Source organism: Pieris brassicae, chromosome 3 (assembly GCF_905147105.1).
Source record: "Pieris brassicae chromosome 3, ilPieBrab1.1, whole genome shotgun sequence".
Lineage (NCBI taxonomy): Eukaryota > Metazoa > Arthropoda > Insecta > Lepidoptera > Pieridae > Pieris > Pieris brassicae.
In genome coordinates, this window is record NC_059667.1 from 6,148,227 (window position 1) to 6,169,176 (window position 20,950).

General features: G+C 32.4%; 3 protein-coding genes across 4 annotated transcripts in view; 2 read left to right on the forward strand and 1 right to left on the reverse strand.

Annotated features, from left to right (window-relative positions):
* Positions 1 to 20,950, forward strand: part of LOC123707401 (gamma-aminobutyric acid type B receptor subunit 1) — a 106,422-nt gene that overhangs the window by 23,653 nt on the left and 61,819 nt on the right. The window lies entirely within an intron of this gene.
* On the reverse strand, positions 11,093 to 12,171 carry LOC123707402. Its single transcript, XM_045657413.1, has 2 exons — positions 11,796 to 12,171; positions 11,093 to 11,459 (listed from the first exon to the last, which is right to left on the reverse strand). The coding sequence occupies exons 1-2, from the start codon at positions 12,001 to 12,003 to the stop codon at positions 11,161 to 11,163; spliced, it is 507 nt and encodes a 168-aa protein (XP_045513369.1). The 5' UTR covers positions 12,004 to 12,171; the 3' UTR covers positions 11,093 to 11,160.
* LOC123707403 lies at positions 14,439 to 15,474 on the forward strand. The gene is made up of 2 exons (XM_045657414.1): positions 14,439 to 14,842; positions 15,180 to 15,474. Exons 1-2 carry the CDS (start codon positions 14,704 to 14,706, stop codon positions 15,422 to 15,424), a joined length of 384 nt encoding a protein of 127 aa, XP_045513370.1. The 5' UTR covers positions 14,439 to 14,703; the 3' UTR covers positions 15,425 to 15,474.

Below are 20,950 nucleotides of genomic sequence, written 5' to 3' on the forward strand. Positions count from 1 at the left end.
CTGTCGACTTCAAAACGCTTAATTGAACGGGTTTCTAAAGATACAGCCTACATTTTTATATTAAGCTAAATTAGTTTCAGCGAAATATTGGATATCGTTTTTATTAGTTATTAGAAAATATGCAACACTCATCCTATATGTACGAGACGTGTATGTTACAATCTCAATGTAGTTGGAGCAGCGTTGTCCTCTAAACCCTGAGGTCATACATAACCCAGGCTGTACACTAATGCATTTAACGCTTAATGTAAATATCGCGAAGAATCAGACATATATCAGCCATCGACAATCTAACCTTAAATTCAAAGAAATATACAACGGATGCTGTTAAACGTTAAATTTATGTGATAATAACGAACACGCAATATATGTGAACTAATGTAGATTTATAGCTCTCTATACTTTAGTTACTTTACTTAGCTTCAGCTGTGTGTCACTGCGGCAAGTAAAGTGGTTTGGTCATAAATTATTGCCACCGGCATCTCCATAATTGTATTGACATCGATTGTGGTGATGCAGTCATGCACGCCCCACAAAGCAACCACTTAACCTACATACTTATAGGATAGTGCAACAAAACATAAAGCGAAGTTTAAACACTTTTTTATTAAAATAAATCCTAAAACGTATTTCTTTATTGAATTGGGTTTTGATTGGACATCATTTGTTTACATTCTTTGACAGATCATTCATTATCGGCCGCTAAAATATCAATGTTAGCTATCGAGATTTTGATACGTAAACACAAAGAACATAAAGAACCGTACATATTGTAAGATTGGTTAAAATATTTGATCTAAGCTTATTTAACAAAAGCGTTTTACACAATGCAGCTGAGGTACAAACGCGTTACAACTGGTTTCAAAAGTTATGTAGGAGGAAAAAGATTAACATTAACAAACAAATTCTCGACAACCGTAAACGTAATATAGAGGCGTCTATTACCGATACAACTAGTTTATGGTAAAAATATAGGTATATTTGAAAAACTAACAAAACCCATTCTTATAATGATGTTTGATGGAATATCGTGTCGAGGGTACATTGATAGTACAAAACCCATCTGTTAAATTGGAGACCAGTTGACCTCGCAGATATTCTTTAATATGAATTGTAAATTGTAAAACACACATGCAACAGAAATGGAATTTTATGCAACACGCGACGGTTTATTGCTGTTTTCATCGATTATGGCAAACAATTTCGATTGTACAAAGTTTTTGAATTAAATTCTCTCTGTCATGTTAGCTGATCAACGTGTTAACAAATAACATATATATTATAATTTGATGATGGCGATTATAATAAAAATATATAAAAGATTTTGGGACTTAATGATATTTACACAAATGCAAAAAAAAATCTAGTAGAACTGATCTGTCTGAATAGACAATATCTACTAATCAGACAGATAGTTTATATAATAATCGTTCGATTACTGCTTAAAATTGTTTAAAAAAACAAAAACTAAATTGTGTATTAGCTATAAATGTGGTGTGGTGTGGTGTATAAGATATAAATGTGGAATGTCGGTTAAATAAGTTTAACTGTAATGCATATTTACGACCTAACATTCGAAAAACATGTAGACACATCATTCCCCTTATTTTCTACGAAAATATTCAATTAGGAATTAATCATGACAAGGCAAAAGTCAAAATAAATTGAACACGAAATATTCAGCGTAAGCAAGACGAACAAATGGTTTCGGCAGGCTATTAAGATGACGTAGCTACCCGAAGATACTCAGTTACCAACACTTTCCATAAACGAACCTAAATTCGAAATATTGTTTCCCTTGACATTCATGTTTTGTGATATTTCTCCAGCGAAATATGAAAAATAATGAGTCTTGTTTCGCCCGCTGCTTTCTTGTTTCCAAATATTTTTATCAACATATTTTTTTTGTATATTTTCGACAGACTACAAGTAATGTTATGAGTTTTCAACAACATTTACTGTATAAAGGAATTTTAATGATGAAAGTTAGAAAAACGAAAATGTTAAATAATAACAATTCTTATGCAGTGGGTCTTAAATACGTTAGAACCTATTAGTTTTAATTATTAAACATACAATAATAATATAAAAATACTATAATAACATAAGATGTTTCGCGTGGTAATGCTGTGCCGTGGGGATCGCGTGGTTTATCTCGCTATTTCACTGATGGTACGCTGTGCGAGAAAGGTCGCTCTTGGGTTTCCGATACTAACTATTTTCATTATTTTATTAGGGCCATTTAGTAAGATAGCACAGATACTTGGATAGCACAGATGGACTTTAAAGTCCACGGGAAAGAGAGCGCCCTAAAAAAGGTGGATCGTAGATATAGAAGAGTTAGCAGGAAGCGAATGGAGAAAGAGAGCCATGGATGGATATTTGAAAAAAAGCTGAAGGAACCCTTTACCCGTTCCCATCATTGGTACTAAAGGAAGTTAGGACACAACAAGAGAAAAGTATATATAAATCTAAGCTGTATACTCATCATCTGAAAAGATTGAAAATAAATGGGCTTTATAATAATTATATTAAGAGAATGACGACGGTGGTTTATAAATATTGATATTAGCGAAAATGATATATTTGCTTATGCTGCAAATAATTCTCGACGGCATCAATGATTGATGTTTATCGAGGTTTTTATATCGTAATGTAATATGATCATAGTGTGTGTCAGTAATGTAAATTCAATCAAACTAAATTAAAATGGTACTTCCTCCACTAATAATATTTTATCTCATACACCATTAGCGTCTGGATTGATTAGAAATAAGGGATTTGTCTATATTTTTTCGAGTCGTTTTTAGCCTTTTTCGTTACCAACTTTGCCACTTAAATGTCCAAAGGATATACGAGAGGAAAAGTTTTGGGTTTTTGGGCATAAACTACGACACTGCGAGACTAATAAATAGCGTATTCGTGGGTTGTACGTGTAATATTTAATCTAACTCTCAACTTTTAAGCAATAGAGAAAACCTTATGAACGTATTTATGTAAAACATAACTAATTGCTATATTTCAATTTCTTTTAATTTTCCTTCATTGTCGTCTGATAAATTTGAGAATATAGTAAAGCTGTAGTTCCAAATATATATGTTACTTGGAGGTCTGAAGGTCTTTCTACAAGAACAACAATACTTGTAGCAAAATTATATAATGGTAAAAAAATCGTATAAAGTTATAAAATTATCTATATTTCTTAAATCTTATGAAATAAACAATGATGAGTCCATAACAAGTATCAAAAATGTTTTTAAAAACATCTCCAAATTCTTAAATAACTCATCAATGTATGGTAACAAATATGAGTAAGGCAATAATTATGACATTATTTCGTCATAACTGCAAACCATATCTTACTTTATGCGTCATTTTACCTGTTATTGTCTCATAAAATAATCGCTCTAACCATTTGTACACTGACTTTTACTACTTACACAAAATCTTAATAACATTATTACATGATAACCGAGCGTACCAACTCTTTAATAGCCGCACGTATTTGCGAGGCTTCTGACAGTATGTTCAAGGCCAAAGGCGTCTCTCAACATCAGATGAGCCTCCGGCTCGTTAGCTACCTATAGGTAAGGTAACTCCATTGAGGTAAGTTTCTCTAAAGTGTTATTATAAGTTTTACGTATAGTTATTTTGCAGTTGTTATGTGAGCATTGTTAGGTAAAGGCTCTTTAATAGAAACAAATGTGGGGACATTTGTTTATACTTGCGCTATTAATGACATAATCATGTCTATAAGACTCTCCCTCTACTCTCTCAGCGTAGTCTTCGCACAGTGTTCCCCCTCCCATATCAACCATCTACAAGCGCTCCAATCGCCCTTCATGAGAATTGCGCCTGAAACCTGATTAATTTGTCTCACTTGTACAGGAGCTACAGAGTCTCAATTATAGAGGTAAACATCGAAAAAGTCTTAGAATTCAAATCTTATTTAACCAGGTTCAAAAAGTCCCATTAACAGAGGTAATTTAATGAAAAAGAACCGGGACTTCGTTGCAACTCTCAATAATAGAGGTTTCTCATTTATCCAGGTCCCACTTAACCAGGTTTCACTGTATTATTTAAATACTAGTGAACCTGACCTACTATACAAGTCTTTCAAAATAATCTAATTGTAAATCTAAACCATTCTCCAATCCACTTGAATACTAACAAAAATTACTATATAGATTTAAATAAACATCATTTTTTTGATTTGTTTAGGTAGAACTGAAACTCGTTGTAAACATAATATGTACATTGTACAATACTGGGGATTGTATTACCGCTATTGATGTATTAAACGAAAACACTCTGTGACATGCTGTAAAATTATTTAAATTATTTATTTTATTGAGATTAAAATTTTTGAAACTTACTTAATTTAACAAGCTTGTACAAAAACCCATTACCTAATAAGTATGCGTTTGATCACAACATTTAATTACTTATTTTATATACACATTTTGCCTTACAAACTTATAAGTGCCCCGTATTAAATTGATCGCGATACAAGAAAGGAAAGAAGTCTGTACTTTGTTTATTACTATATGGTAAGTCGGTGATATATCTGTGTTGGATAGCCGAAAAAGCCTTTGTCAGGTGAAAAACTATTGGTAACTAGCGGACCCGACAGACGCTGTCCTGTCTAAACTATGAATAATGATTTCGAATTGGTATAATTAACTAAAAATGCTTTATGCTATACAACGTTATTTGTTTGTTTTTCTGGCGAGTATATAAATAGTTTTGTTGGTTTACCGACACGGGAACAGGTGACATATAACTGGCCATGTGAAAAACATGGATTTTCAATATTAATTTCAAAAATAATTAGCGACTGTAATTATTTTTTATGTATTTTATCAATATAATATCTCTGATCGAAGCATTTGTTTTAAACGATATTAATTTTTCTTACATCCTCTTTGACGATATTTGCAGCACGCATTGTGTCAATGTTATGTCAAACGCCATTAGGTTACGTGAAAATAGTTTGAATCGTAAAAGCGCTATGCATTGAAAAAAAAAATTCCTATCGTGACAAAAGTCATGATTACTTAATATGGTGGTTAAGTATTCTTAAATTTTCTAATTTTCTGCTCAATTTTCTTAATTTTTCCTTCTTCTGACAATAACAAACTCAACAAATAGAGAATTAGATAAATCGGTCAGCCGTGACCAAGGGAAATAGGAATTTACTTTTTTAAATATATTATATATAGAAAATAGTACTCAAAATCTGTCTAAACGTTGGAGTGGAGAAATGATATCAATGGCTATATATAATCAAGGCTTTTTGCTATAAATAAATAGATTTATCAATCAATCCAGGCTTTCAACACTATAATTGTAATAGCGAGTAGAACTTCAACCGCAATGAATGCAATTTTAGTGCCACGAAAGTCTTTTTTATAAACACTCCTTTGCGAAAACAAATGAGTATAGTTATTACGTCAGGAATTCTTAGATATCTGATAGATAATTAATTTTCTTTGAGTACTGTTCTGTTATAAAAAACCTATTCGACAAATAAATTCGGGTCTTATTTTATTACTTTTAATATCGAGATTTCCTTAATAGCAAAGATAACTAATCTCTTCATAGCTTTTATCCATTTCTTTCGTATTTGAAAGTACTTTGGATCGATAAGAAATAATTTGTCAAGGTCATTGCTGGTTGTATTGTATTAGTACATTTCGGAACAACATTTGATTTCCAAGTACATATTTGAATTAGACATGAAACATAAGACAACACCGTGCTGAGAGCGCGAGCGAACTGAGCGAGTGTTGTGCAATGACGTCACACCGTCTGTCGTCAATAATTGACGTATCGAAGTAATTCTTTCGCCAGTATTTTTTATTTTTGACAGTGAATATGGAGAACTTATATCCAAAATTGGTTAACATTTTTAAAATAAGAAATTGTATGTGAAATTGTTTCGAGCGTATGAGAAAGTCAGAAGATTAACTTTTGAGCCCGCAATTTTCAATGTAATAATAATTCAAATGATTTGGACCAAGGAAAAATTGAGTCAATATCGTAGAAAAGAATGAAAAATTGCTATTATACAGTTACAAAGTTATTCGTGAACATATTTTTTATATATATAAACGGTCTATAAACTATTAATTATTATTGAATAATTTAAATATAATAATATTGAACAGGATTTTTAGGGATTAAAGTAATGTTACTTATAAGCGCAATGTAAGCATCAGCAATATAAGCAAATATTGTACAAAACGACTAAATTATAGCAATTGAATTACGTCCAATTCCACTTAAAGGTACTTGGAGAAAAGGGCGTATCAATTATCAAAGGGCCGACAACGCACTTGCGAGACCTTTGGCAAAGTGTCTATGGGCGGTATCACTTAACATCAGGTAGCCCGTTTGCCCCCAATGATATTAAAACAATCTCGATACTGTATCTCACCATTATTTAGTAAAACAGATACTTAGTAGTGAAGGGACCACAAAGGTTAAGTAACCATAAATCGAATAAGAAAGAACATGGTTCACGGAGCAGTAAATAACATGCTCATCTATAACTATTAATTTGCCATTAGCGATAACTAACGATTCAAGATACCTGGCATAACAATGAACGATACATATATTTTTATCTCATATTTACACGATATTATGGTGACACGTCTGGTTGAAAAAAAAACAATTAAAGCTTATCATTAGCACCATACTTATCTATGAAAAGGCAAATTATCACCTAAAATACTGGCAACAGTTTAGTGTTTCACAAAAAAGCCCGGTATTTTAATTCTGAGGTCAATTTTATGCCTCTATCTCGTCTAAAAGCGAGCATATTGAAGTGTTGCGAGTAAAACGCAAATCTCTAGAGAGGTATTAGCTAATTGCAATACACTATAGTAAAAGTGTTTTTTATAAACATCAGTATGCGTTTTAAGTGATTATTTTGATGAATATGAGTTTTTTTATCCATTACGATTGAAAATTGTATAAATATTTAAGATTTGTTTTCCTATAGGTTCATACTAGTTAAGTAAATAGTAATACATACCTTGTTATATGGAGTCCCAGTAGTGTCAAATTGTGCATACTCGGCGTAATAAGACCGCGGGATCCATTAGTAATACTTAGAATTTAGATCTAATCTTGATAATCTAAGATATTAAACACGCCCAGTAACGATCTACCGCATATTATAACAATATTATAAGGTTTATTTTAATTAAATTAATTTATAGAACTTTTTTTGAAGTGAAACTTCTTTATAGGCGTTGGAAAAAATGTACCGTCACATTTTTCCGTTAAGCGCCATCTTTTTCTTGTCCCTACCACGGTTGATTCGAAAAGATTCGAAACCATAAATAATAGAAATATATATTAAAGATAACAATGATAGTAATAATTCTATTACAATGAACGAAATTCTGTAATAATCTTAGAAGTAATAAGGTAAAATGAAATAATTGAATTATTCGTATTCATGTCTATGATAATAAAAACCTTTTGTTAAACTTTATCTGATTTAACTTAATTTTACCGAATTGTATAATTGTATAGTTGCATATTTTAGATCATTTTTCGAAAAATAAGGTCATAAAGAAGTTTCACTTCTTACGTGTGTACATGAGTACACGCACACATTTTTTAATGTATACTGTGTACAACACATAATACATTATGTATGAAACAGTATAATAATATACCGAATAAGTTCTGCGCAATTATAACATAAATACTAGCTGAATATAAAAGATAAAACAAATACAATGTATACTAACAATTGTTATCATATTCATAAATATGTTTAAGGGAAAGTAGACATAAAATGTAAATAATTCAACGAATACGAGCCTCGGGAGATGTTCTCCAAACAAGCTCTAATTACGTTAACAATAATATGATACATTGCCACATTCACATTACCAATATTACAGATGAATTATGGCATACCCTTGAGGCTTTTCTATTTATGTCAGTTTGGTAGTTATTGAAAATAAATGACCTTATGAGCCTTTAGTGATGTTTTTTTTAATGTAAAAAAAGAGGTATAAGGTGATTCGTATGTGTGTCTATCTGAACTACTGTTTTTGGTATCATCACAGAACAGTTACTGTAATTTTTTTACGGTTTTTGAGTAGTCGTCGGTTCGATTGGCGGCTGTTTCGCATTTTTTGAAGTTATGCATCTTTTGGCGCGTTTGGGAAGAAATATGAGTGTAAATTTTTACGATGCGTGCGCACACGGTGACAAAAAACCGACAACCTAAAGTTAACATAGTAAAAAAAAACAATTTCTTTAATTATGTACATATATGTTGTTGTCGTATCATAATAAAACTTTCAATGTAATAAGTACACTTTTTCTATTGTTAGTGTCGTTTCTTCTACACACGTAGAATAAGGCGAAAGATAAAATGTATAAATAGATTTTTATCTTGTTACGCCAAAGAAGTATAACTGCTAACGCGTGTACATTAAGTACACGGTACGTACGAGTGTACTTACATGTGCACTACATGTACTTCGTACCGTGAATGAAAACTTCAGGAAACTGGCATGCCCATACCCAAAAAAGACGGCGTATATCAAGGATAAATTGCTGAACATCTACTTATCTATTAAAAAAACATATTATGAAACGCATACAGAAATATGTGCAGCAGGCCCAAAAAGATTTAGACCCCATATCGGCTGGCTTTTTTGACATATATAAAAATATAGACACATTTTACTTTAATAGATAACGCTTAATATATTCACACATAGACAGGAAGTCAATCGGTTCCCACGGTAAGCCACATTTTTTTTATGAGGTAAAAATGCGCTTACCCACACCATGGATATTGGAGCTTGACACAGGGACTGTGGGGCTGGGTCTACACTCAAAGCCTTCTGTTATTCAGAGGGGTAGCGAGACCCCACTTACTAAAAACACTTCAGCCCTTCATGCGCCCTTAAGATGGGCACTCAGGGTTCTCGGTAAGCCACTAGGCCAACACTGCTTTACGGGTATGACTGCATTATTAAGCGTAATAAGCAAAGCAATATATAAACCTCCTATAACCTATATAATTCTGAATTAATTACATAAATAACTTGATGTTTTGATTATCTGCACTTATATTAAGAGAAACGATTTGTGCGTAAAACGAATAAAGTAAAAAATCTTTCACCATTAGATGGCCATATTATTCCTGGGTAAATTTCCAGAAGTAATATATTACAATATATATCACCTTCTTGCGTAAACAATATAGTTTTCCCAGAACCCAAGTGGGGGCACTGTAATTTTCACTAATATACGCACTAAGATAATTACGAATATTAACGGCTCGTTTAAAGCTCGTTTAATTACTCTTGAAAATCGTTTATTATTAGAGTGAACCAAAGTTGTCTATAATGGGTATTGGTGCAGAAGCGGTTTAGTTAACTTTCTTGTTTACGGTGTCATTTAGATCCATTAATCATGTCTTGTTATACACAAAGATAAAGATTTTTCACGACAAGGCTGTACACAAGTATTTAAAACCAAAAATATTATTTGCTAAAATTAATGTCGTTATTACAAATTCAAAAGTCATATCAACTAAAAATATTACATTTCAACAATTATTTCTAATTAAGCGAGAAATTTTACAAAATAAATGCCCTAATTTTTATTCTAGAACCTGAATATTATTGTGCATTCAACAGACATATTTATCAATTTTGCACTTAAAACTTTTGACATTTGAATTGAAGCCAAATACTTTTGCTTTTGAGTGGCTAAAACAATGTTAATATTGTAACGTCAGAGTATCACGAAAACATTTTATTAACCTTTTCATGGCATGCTATTTTGATATGCCAAATTACGCTGTATAATTTACGTAGGATTTTTTAAGATAAATATTGTATTCATTGTCGTAGAATATAGTATAAATTCTAATATATTCAGTATTTAAATAAATTTGGAAGTAACAAAAGATAGTTAGGACAAATCTTGTATCAAAATCATTATTAAAAAACGTAACAGTAATCAATAATATCCCGATTTCTGTTATAGACAGCCAGTAAGTGTTCTGATAAATAATTTAATTTTGTAAAATAAACTAGCTTTCAGTCCCGGCTACGCACGACTAGATATTTATTTGATTAAATAAGTAATACTTAAACAGGTATGGGCTTTTGTAGACATTGATATCTTTCATAAAACTGAAGTAAATTTTTCTCTAATAGTTTCCGCAGCGGACGCGATATAGCGATTATTGAAGGAATTTCTACCCCTTGAAGTTACATTAATTACTTCCCTTATTTATTTGAAAATCTTCTATTACGTTCCTTCATCTGGTATAAAATAGGATTCAATAACACCGGGCCACTAACCCAAGATAACGGATCTGCAATATTATTTTTTAATCATAATGATGATCATGAAACATTCGGTTCATCATTATGATTAAAAAATAATTCCTAAAAAATACCTCCTAATTATACTTTGAATCTAAATAAATGTATTCAGTAATTCAGGAATAAAATATTCTCTAAACAAGCCAGTAATTAGGTAGATAGGCCAAAGGTCGCTGAAAGGTCACTCTGAACATAGAATAATTTAATATCATATCAATATCAAAGGTTATAAACCAAATTTGAATTTAATAACAAACTATATTTATTAAGTTATAAGTATATCATGGCAAACTAATATATTACAAAGTTTCCCATGTTTTTGTTACTAAGTTACTGTAAAAATAAGATTACAATTATTTTAGAATACAGTATTATTAGTATTTTTATTTATATAACTCCGTTATATAAATGTTACTAATCTTCTTCTTATCTTAATCTTCTTTCTACTCTTTTAAACCACGAGAAGTGAGACACTATAAACATAAATATGAAATTCATAGAGAATTTAAAATATGAAAAAGTTTTTTTTTTAAATTTTTAAACACGATAGCAGATCAGAGGTTTAGCTAGGTCACGTATCAAATAAAAAGGAACAAAAAATGGCGGCCATCGACAAATAGAGCGATTGATTTCCATTTCCACCAACTCAATAACTCACCAAGATGACGTGTCACTATAACTATTTGATTCCTATTAAATAATTACGTCATCAATATTGTTTTTTTTTCTTATATTTTAGATTAGATACTTCTTTGTAAATGAAATGAACTTTTGTATTTTTTTATAAATTAAAAACAATTGCTGTTTCAGTCGTCACTTTTCTCTTCATCTTAGCTTTCTTCTTAGTTACAGTAATGATTCCTTCACCTCCATAATCATGTTTAGAGCTCCAGGGGAATGCTATATTATGGATCCCTTTATCTCTCATATCTCGAACTTCATACTGATTCCATACAAAACAGCAAACATTCAGCCTGTTCTTACAGCCTGGTATTTCTGTAAGATGTAGATGCCGGGGACAGAGCTTGTAATTGATACAAATTCCTCCATGTGACCAACACGGTGTGCTGATTAGGGATCCTAATGGGTTTAAAATAATTTAGCTTATTAAATTTTGTTTTATAATCGTCTCACTTTCCTTCCAACTTTTACATAGATTTTCTATCGAACTTTAAGTACCATTTAGGAAAAAAAACATATCAAGCTACAAAGAATTTAGTATGTATTGGTTGGTATACAAAAGGTATTATGAACTGGTTGGAACCTTTAAGCTTTTATTTAATAAAAATAAAACTTTAACTTAAGTAAAACATACATTTTATATACTCTAACATTGTTTAGGAGATGCATTCTATCTAACAGTACTAAAATTCAACCTGCATTCAACAAAATATGAAATATGCACGGAAAGCTTACGTCGTGACGAAGCAAGCGATGATAGAGCGGAGTGGTAAGCCAGGAACTCGGCACGTAGATCCTCATATTCCTCATCCTCAGACAGATCTAAGTTTGCATCATTCCTCAGTGACGTCACGAGGCCTGTGACGTCTTCACTGTCGCTCGAATCCTTTGGAATCCCATCCACTCTCATGCAGAAAACAAAGAATGCAAAAAACAAATACATTTTTTACTGCATTGCCGTTATCCGTGTGCCTTTTTCTTATTATGGCTTTATTGTTCGTTTTTATATTGAAAATGCATAAATTCCGATAAGCCGATGTGCTTCTATAGTGTTGTCGCATAAAATATAACCGTTGTTTATTTATTTACGTGGCTGAACATTGCTAGGATTTTAGTTATTCATGGTTACAATTCACACATTTGTACTATAAATAAAAGTAAAAAAATGTTGGGCTTCAAAAACTGATGAAACCATAGTTAAAACAATACGATGAGATAGACAATAAGTTTTACCGGCAACACCTCAAAAAATATGGATCGCTATAAAATTATTTTTAGTCTCAACTGATGCAAATAAAATTGCTAGCATTAACTAGTCTTATATAATTATTTATACATACCATAGTACTTGTTCGCGCTAAATCGGTGTCAATCAAAGAAGGATGACAATTATCGATTTGACTTTGACACACGAACCGGAGATGGTAGGTGGTGTCCCGGTGTAATGGCGCAAGGGAGTTAAATTTTAACCACTGTCGCGTGCGCACTAAATATATACCGCATACCGTATAGCATTTACTTTTTTTTGATTCATCATTGAAGGATCCAGTGTTTGGAGTGAGATACGCCACCGTTGATGATAAATGCTAGTTTTAGTCCTATCGATTATTGGATTCCTTTTTTTATTATACTGACAGATACACCAAACCAGCGCATATTATTTCACCGAAGGAAGGATATAGCTTCCGGATACCCAGGCCCACACATCTTTTTTGGTCCCTCGAGCCGTATATGTATCATATTTCTTAGTTAGGCATACTTATTTTTCGTATCTTCTTTAACGCATTTTAGGTTCGTTAAGTTAAATTGCCGGTGGGTATTTCCTTACCTGTATAAGGACAAATTTAATATAAATTTTTTTAAATACTATATTTATTTATAAATCTATTATCCGTATTTCGTATTTACGTATTTAATAATAGATTGTGCCTGATTTAGTGAGAATGATCATGCATAATTAATATCTACGTACATCACTCTTTCTAAAAATTGTTTCACGGTTAACGTTAGTAATAAATCTGTTTATGTTGAAAAATGTTGAAATATCTGTTGAATGTAATCGTATTGTTGATATTTCATTTTATTTTTATATTTTTATAAAGGTAATTTTCGAATAATCATTATTTGTAGAAAACATGGATAAAAGAACAAGAACAAAGGCCGGTGAATGTTCACCAAACGAGTTGGAACATGTTCCAAGTCCATATTATTATTGCAAGCACGACAAAATTCATATTTTTCTAAGATTCAATCATTATATGATTAAACCTTAATAGTAAGGAAGACAAAAAGATTTTCCAAATCAAAACATCTAATATTCAAGCACTTCGTACTGAATTTAATGACTTAGTATCTCAATTAAATATTGAGCAAATGAAGCATAATCCTTAATTCACTCCTTCTTTTCACACATGGGAATCCTTTGAGTACCTGTACGCAACCATACAATACATACATAGAAATTAAAAGTACTACAATTGAGGAGAAATAAAATTGCCTCCAATTAAATTACCACAATTTAATGGCCACCCAAATAATTGGACTTCATTCTACGAAGCCTATAACCATTTAGTGCATAACAATAGGGAAATTTAATATTCCGAAAAGGTGTTCTATCTTTGTGGTCAACAAACAGGGAAGGCCCTTACTGTGATCGCCGGCATCAACTCAACGGAAAATAATTATGATTTAATTTATTCTACCTTAATTGACAAATATTAAGACATACGGTCACTTGGCTTTTATTATTTGGATAATATTTTTAATTTTAAAACATTAACAACGTCTTCAACAGACGGTTTAAATAGTTTTCTTGATAATTTTGTTACATCAACCGCAGCTTTTGAAAAACGAGAAAAACCTAATAAATTGGATTTTTAGTTTTTATTTCTGGCACTTAAAAAAATAGACAACGAAACAATTATTTCATTTGAGAATTCCTTTAGAAAAAAATACCCTGTTATACGCAAAGAATTATTTTTTTAAGGTAACAGTTTAAAGTTTTGGAACGAACAAATTCTACTATGATAAAACCGGCTAATAATAAATATTCCAAAAGCGTAAAATCTTTTGTAACTTCTAATTCTGTTCAAACTATTTCAAAATGTCTTTTATGTTATAGTAAAATTCACTATCAGTTTTACAGTTGTCCTGGTTTTTTTTGGAAGAGAACGATTCAATATCATTAAAAAACGAAATTATTGCGTAAAATGTTTAAACATAAAACCACAAATTGTAATTCTGTTAAAAGTTGTAAAACGTGCAATTCCAATACGCAGAATACATACATTGCTGCATTTTTCGTCATATCCCAGTTTATTTGAAAAACAGGCGAAACCGTTCGAACCTGTTATCGATAGACTGCGATCATACGCTCGAGCCATTTAGTCGCAGCGTGAGTCATTGTTAGTCGATAGTTCTCCGCGTGTCGCATATAGAAAAACCATTGTGGTATACTTAACTATAGAAAAAAGTTGGAAGCTAACATGGTCTTTTACTTTCAAAACTGAAAAGTTACCAAGAAAATGAGAATGTGTCACATTCGGTCAAACGGGACTAAATAAACTCTCCAGCAAACAACAAATTGAAATTTTCCAATCAGCTTTTATTACATTCTTGCGTTTCATAGAACTTGTCGTTAATAATGTTATTGTATTTGAATATTATTTTCTTGCTTCTAATCCAAACAACGAACCAAATCAAGTTTGATACCAATAAAGATCTTCTTTTAACGAAGTATACAGATGTTTTTAAGCCCGGTATGAATGGAAAGCCGCAACTTGGTTAGTAGTTCCATTATTTCTTTAAGATTTTTTCGTGCAATAAATGATAGTCACAATTTTTTGCTCATCGTAAATTAATTATGGTATTATAACTAATTAACGTTAAATAAACCACTGAGTAAAACACACATAATATGTGTATACCTACAAGTGGGAAAACTGACTTTACCATGCTTGTTCAAGTCTAAACCATATTTCATATTAAAAGATTTATCGTTACGGATTTTGTGCATGAATTTAATATCTTTAATTAACTTATCCCAATCATCAACTAACGGATGATTCGATTGTGGACCGTACAGTAACCGTTTTTCTAAGTTTCTATAATTATACGCAGGTTCAGGACAAGCTACTTGTTGGGCCCGCGGTGGCGTCTGTGTACATGTACGAAATTGTCCTTCCATGAACTTTGATGCTGCAGCATTTGGATGCTCTCAGGGGTATAAAGTTTGCTGCAGAATCCTACAGCCATTGTCTCCTACGGTCGGGATTCAAAGAACAAACGATGCTCCATCCGATTTAGGAAGCAGTTCAAGTGAAAAGCGTGATACGAAAACGTTGATTCTTTTAATTTCCCGATGATATCATATAATTTCTTTTATAAAAAAAATATATAAATGATTTTTTTAATATCGAAGGTTTTTCAGACATTTTGTCTATTACACTTTTGAATATAAAAAAAATTGTTTCATTCTTAGCACATCAGGTCAACACTCATTATCAGAGCCCAATAGACCTTGGCCTGTTCAACCAAGAACCTCTAGTCGTCTATATTGAGCTGTTTACCTTGCATGTCGTCGTAGTTTCTACTATAGTTTCGAATAATAGATTGGCTTCTATTATTCATAAGCATTTGCGGTACTTTAATTTCTTCCATTGGGACAACAGCCAGCATATCGTAGCAATTCCGTCTGGTTTGACCAATACAATTACTTGGTTTGATTACCTAAAAACGTCGCTTTTATTAAAACATATATTGGCTATAGAAGCAATACGGTGCGACTGATCAACGTGTATATTGAAATACGGAACAAATCATTATTACTAATCACTTTTGTTATCGTTTACTATAATCTATAAATATTACTGGGATTGCTTATATGAAATATACGTAAATTGCATAAAGTTCATTCTTTGCAAGAATATGTTGGATACAATAATTTTCGGAATGGCGTACAAATTTGTCTTCCATTTTGAATTACGTGTTACGTTACATTAAGACAACTAATATAATTAAGTATGATATGATACAATATTATTAACCTTTCATTAACATAGTATTAAAGATTTAAGTAGGCGTCTAGTAGATAGTACTGGTGACCCCAGAGCAGAATCAACGAATAAGTATTGCAATACAGCGATGAAATGCTGCCAGCGTCATATTTTATTTAAAAATATATAATTATAGTATAATTGAGTTTATATAGCCCAATATTCTGCTATGAAACTTTCAGGGGTAACATAAGATAACAGTATACGTGATTAAGTTTACATTCTAAAGTCTTCTCGAATGTAAGTTAAATGTTTCCAACATTATCTAAGGCTTCAAGTTCTAGGAACATATAAAACAAGATGTGAAAGATTCTAGATAGGAAAACGAAATATCTTGGTTACAATTTGATAAATTTCTGAATGTTTATAGCTAAACTGATATGTTACTTGTATTTTACATTGATTGTCAATGAGTCATTCTGAATATGGGAATTCTCGAGACAGATTCTATTGACCATTGAAATTTATAGTAGATATATTCCATATTGTTCGATAAGCGTGAATGTGCATTCTCTGTATCTTTTGTGTCCGATGTTGAGCGGTTATTATGACCGGAGTAAAAACATACTTTGTATCCTCCAATACCGCCAGCGATGCCGATCCCAATTATAATATTAAGTATTTGGCCAGCACCGGTTCGCGAAATCAGCGGTTCAAATTCTAAATGAAGTATATTAAAATTGTGTACAGACACTTCGCTATCGCTATTGGACCGGTACAGTACTAGTACAGGCACAGGAGCTTTCCCTGCTGAATAGGGGTGTTGTACAAACAACTCACAAAATCATAATCATTAAAAATACTTGTCAATAGACAGAATATACTGAATTATATTAAATGGGTATACGAATCGAATTTTTGACCGATAAATATTCTGAAGTTAGTTAAGAAACTTAATCGTTAACCGAGTATAAAATAGAATAAACTGATGCTTCCACGAGATTTTATATCAATAAGCTTTAATATTAAAGATGTAATAAGCAAAACTTCAATAATAAACAAAATTACTACGCCCCATTTCCTCAAAAATAAGGGTCGTGCTAACGTTTGCCTCGTGATCATATTTCCATAAGATAAACGAAAAGTGAGCTTGAAGTACCAATAAACATCAAAGCTCCTATAATTTTATTATTACACCGCTTCATTTACTTTCGACATTTCTACTGTTCTAAATGAATACAGAACACGTAGTTAATATGTGTATTGACATGTAAAAAACAAATGACACACAACCAAAATTTAAATTTACAATTTTTAACAAATACAAGGTAAGACAGATAATGTTTTGCTTTCGTTGGAGTTTGGTAATAAAAGTAAAGCATTGTTTTGTACACTTACTAGTTATCTCCCGCGGGTTCACTCGCGTAGATACCGAGCTCGTGGTAGTGGAAAGTCTACTAAGTCGGCCTAAAGATATATTTTTGTTATCTTAAAAGTTTTATTTTACTTAGTTTTCAATAGTTCCTTTCAGATAATTAGATACACACTTACATACATACATACTTTACAACGAATATATCTAATACATTTTTAAATTCATAACATCATTTACGTAGAATGTCCGACATTTGTGAAAAATCCTCGATTTCAAGTAGGTAATGATTTTTTTAATCAGTCCAGGAATTTTACTTGACTATTATAAATTGTTAAAATAAAAACAAAAATTCAAAACTTTTTTCTATAATATCAGAGAAGAGATTTATTTCTAGAACTCTCCTCTTTATAATATTAGTTTAGATTAGCAAACTACGGTGGACCCCCGCAATCCTGAAACCTTCATAGTAGCCTTCTGTTCCACTGCTTCTATAATAGTCAGAACATGTGCCAAGATAAAAGCTACCTTGTGTGCTCCCCGCCTTAATTATATTACTATACCTAACCAAAACCTACATGTTTCTCGTGCCACTCCGGTTTCTTATTCAATACGGGCTTAATTTGTTTTGGTCCAGCCAAAACCAGCAAGCCAGTCTTGGGTGTAACTATAGACTTAACAATATTTTGGTGTTACAAGGCGCAAAAATATGTCTTCCTCATTTAGGAGATCCTATGTCAATCTACCAAAAATAATAACCCCGCCTTTTTCTAATTTAATTATAATTTTTACTTACAAGGAAGTCCTATACAAAATGTGTAAATCTAAAATCAATTTCAATTCGACTCGGCGTAATAATTATCTAATTTTACGAACCATAATGGAAATTAACATCTAATCAAGAAAAACAATTGAACAATCACATGTTAAATACTTTAAGTTACATATATAGAAATATAATACAGAAAATAAGATGTAGTCTTAGGTCAATCAAAGTAAGAGTTGCAAGTGGAACAAAACAAAACGATTCAACTTGCAAAACCAAGCCTGCTTCTTGCGCAATTGTTTTTGTAACCGAGCCGTTGTGGTCTTAGCTGTTTTTCTCTTTTCGTCCCACTTCTTATTTTTTATTTTTAACGTCTCACAGCTTTACGTTCGAGTTCTGGAATATCTTGGTTCACATTTAAAATGTTTCAAATATGAAAATACTATTTTGGTAGTGTTAGTGTCATAGGGCATGTTATGAACAGTGTAAATACGTGCATACAAATAAATTACCGTTCTTATATTGACTGTCGTTATATTACTATATATTAGGTCCTTACATATGAAATTGGCGTTTTGTATGGGAAGAACAAAAAGTCGAATATTTTTAAATATAATATATTTAATTAATCAAAGTATGAACCATTGTTTTCTATGCACTTTTGCCATCTCATAGGTAATTCATTGATCCCTTTACTAAAAAAACCAGTCGGACGGGAATCAATAAAATCTGTGAAGGTGCTTTGGACTGCCCCATCAGAGTTAATTTTTTTCCGTTGCAAGAAGTTGTCCAAATTTCGAAAAAAATGGTAATCTGTTGGAGCAATGTCTTAGACATTCCAATTGAAGCTCTTCTAATTTGGTAATAAGTCTGTTGTGCAGTGTGTGGTCTAGCTTGGTCGTGAAGTAGCAGTGGCGTGGAGCGATTGACCTAGGCTAGGTTGTTTAGCCGCTAGCTTTTCCATAATGGTTTGCAATTGCTGACAATAGACATCAGCCGTAATAGTCTGGCCACATTTGGGAAAACTGCAATGAACCATACCGGCACCAGTTCACCAAACGCTTACAAGTAACTTTTTTGGGGTTAATTTTCGCTTTGGGCAGGATTTGGCTGGCTGGCCAGGATCCAACCATTGCGCTGAGCGCTTCTGATTATCGTAAAGCATTCTTTCTTGGATGGAGGCGAATGATTCGGTTTAAAATACCTTCATTATTGTGCCGGTTCAGTAATGTAACGCAGCAGTCGACGCGCGTTTGCCGGTTTGCTTCAGTCAATTCGTGAGGTACCCACCTTTCAAGCTTTTTAATCTTCCCAATTTGCTTCAAGTGAATTAAAACAGTTTTATCACTAACACCGCAGCCTACAGCTGACTCGGACGTGGTTTGCGATGGATCCGCTTCCACAATAGTCTTCAATACTTCATTATCAACTTGGGTCTCAGGCCGTCCACGGGGCTTGTTCTGCAGGTCGAAATTTCCAGAACGAAAACGTTGGAACCAAAAAAAGAAACTGTGTTTTCTTTTTCAACATGACCGCCATACACATCATTCACCCTTCGAGTCGTTTCCGCAGCACTAGTGCCACGGCGGAACTCGTACTCGTAAATAATGCGATACTTTAAGTTGTTGTAAAATGAGTGACGCAAACAGAAAAAAACAAATAAATGACGGTCATCGAAGCACAAATACATGAGTACAATAGCTGTACAAATTTGAATTTGAAATCCCTAACCAAAGAGTAGGTATTTGAGGTCAAAGTGGCCAGTACGACAAAACGCCAATTTCATATGTAAGGACCTAATATTATAGAGACTAGTCTAGCTATAAGGCTACAGTACTTATACGTAGGTAACACTGAAAATGTTTAGAACTGGCCAGTTAGAAACATTGCCTATGAAAACTTTTTTTCATTTCAATTCTAGAACTCTTTGGTAACCCAATTTAGTATATTGCATTCATTTGTTTGTTTTCATTGTTTTTATGAATTGGCGGAAAATCTAAAACTACACGTGAAAATGAAGCTAACGCGAGATAATTTTCGGTCAATGATTTATTATGACTTTCGTTGTGGGCTTACTCAACGAACGATGAAAGCTGGATATATTACTACGAACCCGAAACCAAAAGACTATCAGCTCAGTGGGTGTTTCCTTTTGGGGATGGGCCAACTAAGGTAAAAAAAGAAAGAAGAGTCAAGGAAAAAAGATGATTGCGCTATTCTTTAGTCGGAAATGTCTCATTTCACGACAGTTGTGCTAGAAGATGGAAGGACAGTTACTGCAGACAGGTATATCAATCGCTGTTTGCCTGTTGTCTTGGAAAAAAGATCCTTCACTACGACAATGCTTCAGAACTCCACAAAACGGACTGTTGAATATTTGACTATGGCAGGTGTCGAGATAATCAGTCATCCGCCATACAGTCCTGACCTGGCGCCTTGCAACTTTCATTTATTCTGAAGAACTAAAGATAAAATTCTAGGAATTCGCTTTACGAGGCCTGAAGATGGGGTGAAAGCGTAAGAAAATGCCATAGAAGAGACCCTTAAGGATGAATGGGCCCACTGCTTTTTTCAGTAGTTCCATCAAATTCGACGATGTGTACAGAGGAACGGTAATTACTTCAAAAAACAATAAAAATATCGACAACTTTCTACATTAAGCCGTTTTTCATTTTCTATATATTTTCAGAGTTTTCTGTTACATAAAAACCTTTTTTTTTCTTCAACTTTTTAATTATCCTGAATTTGGAATACGTAT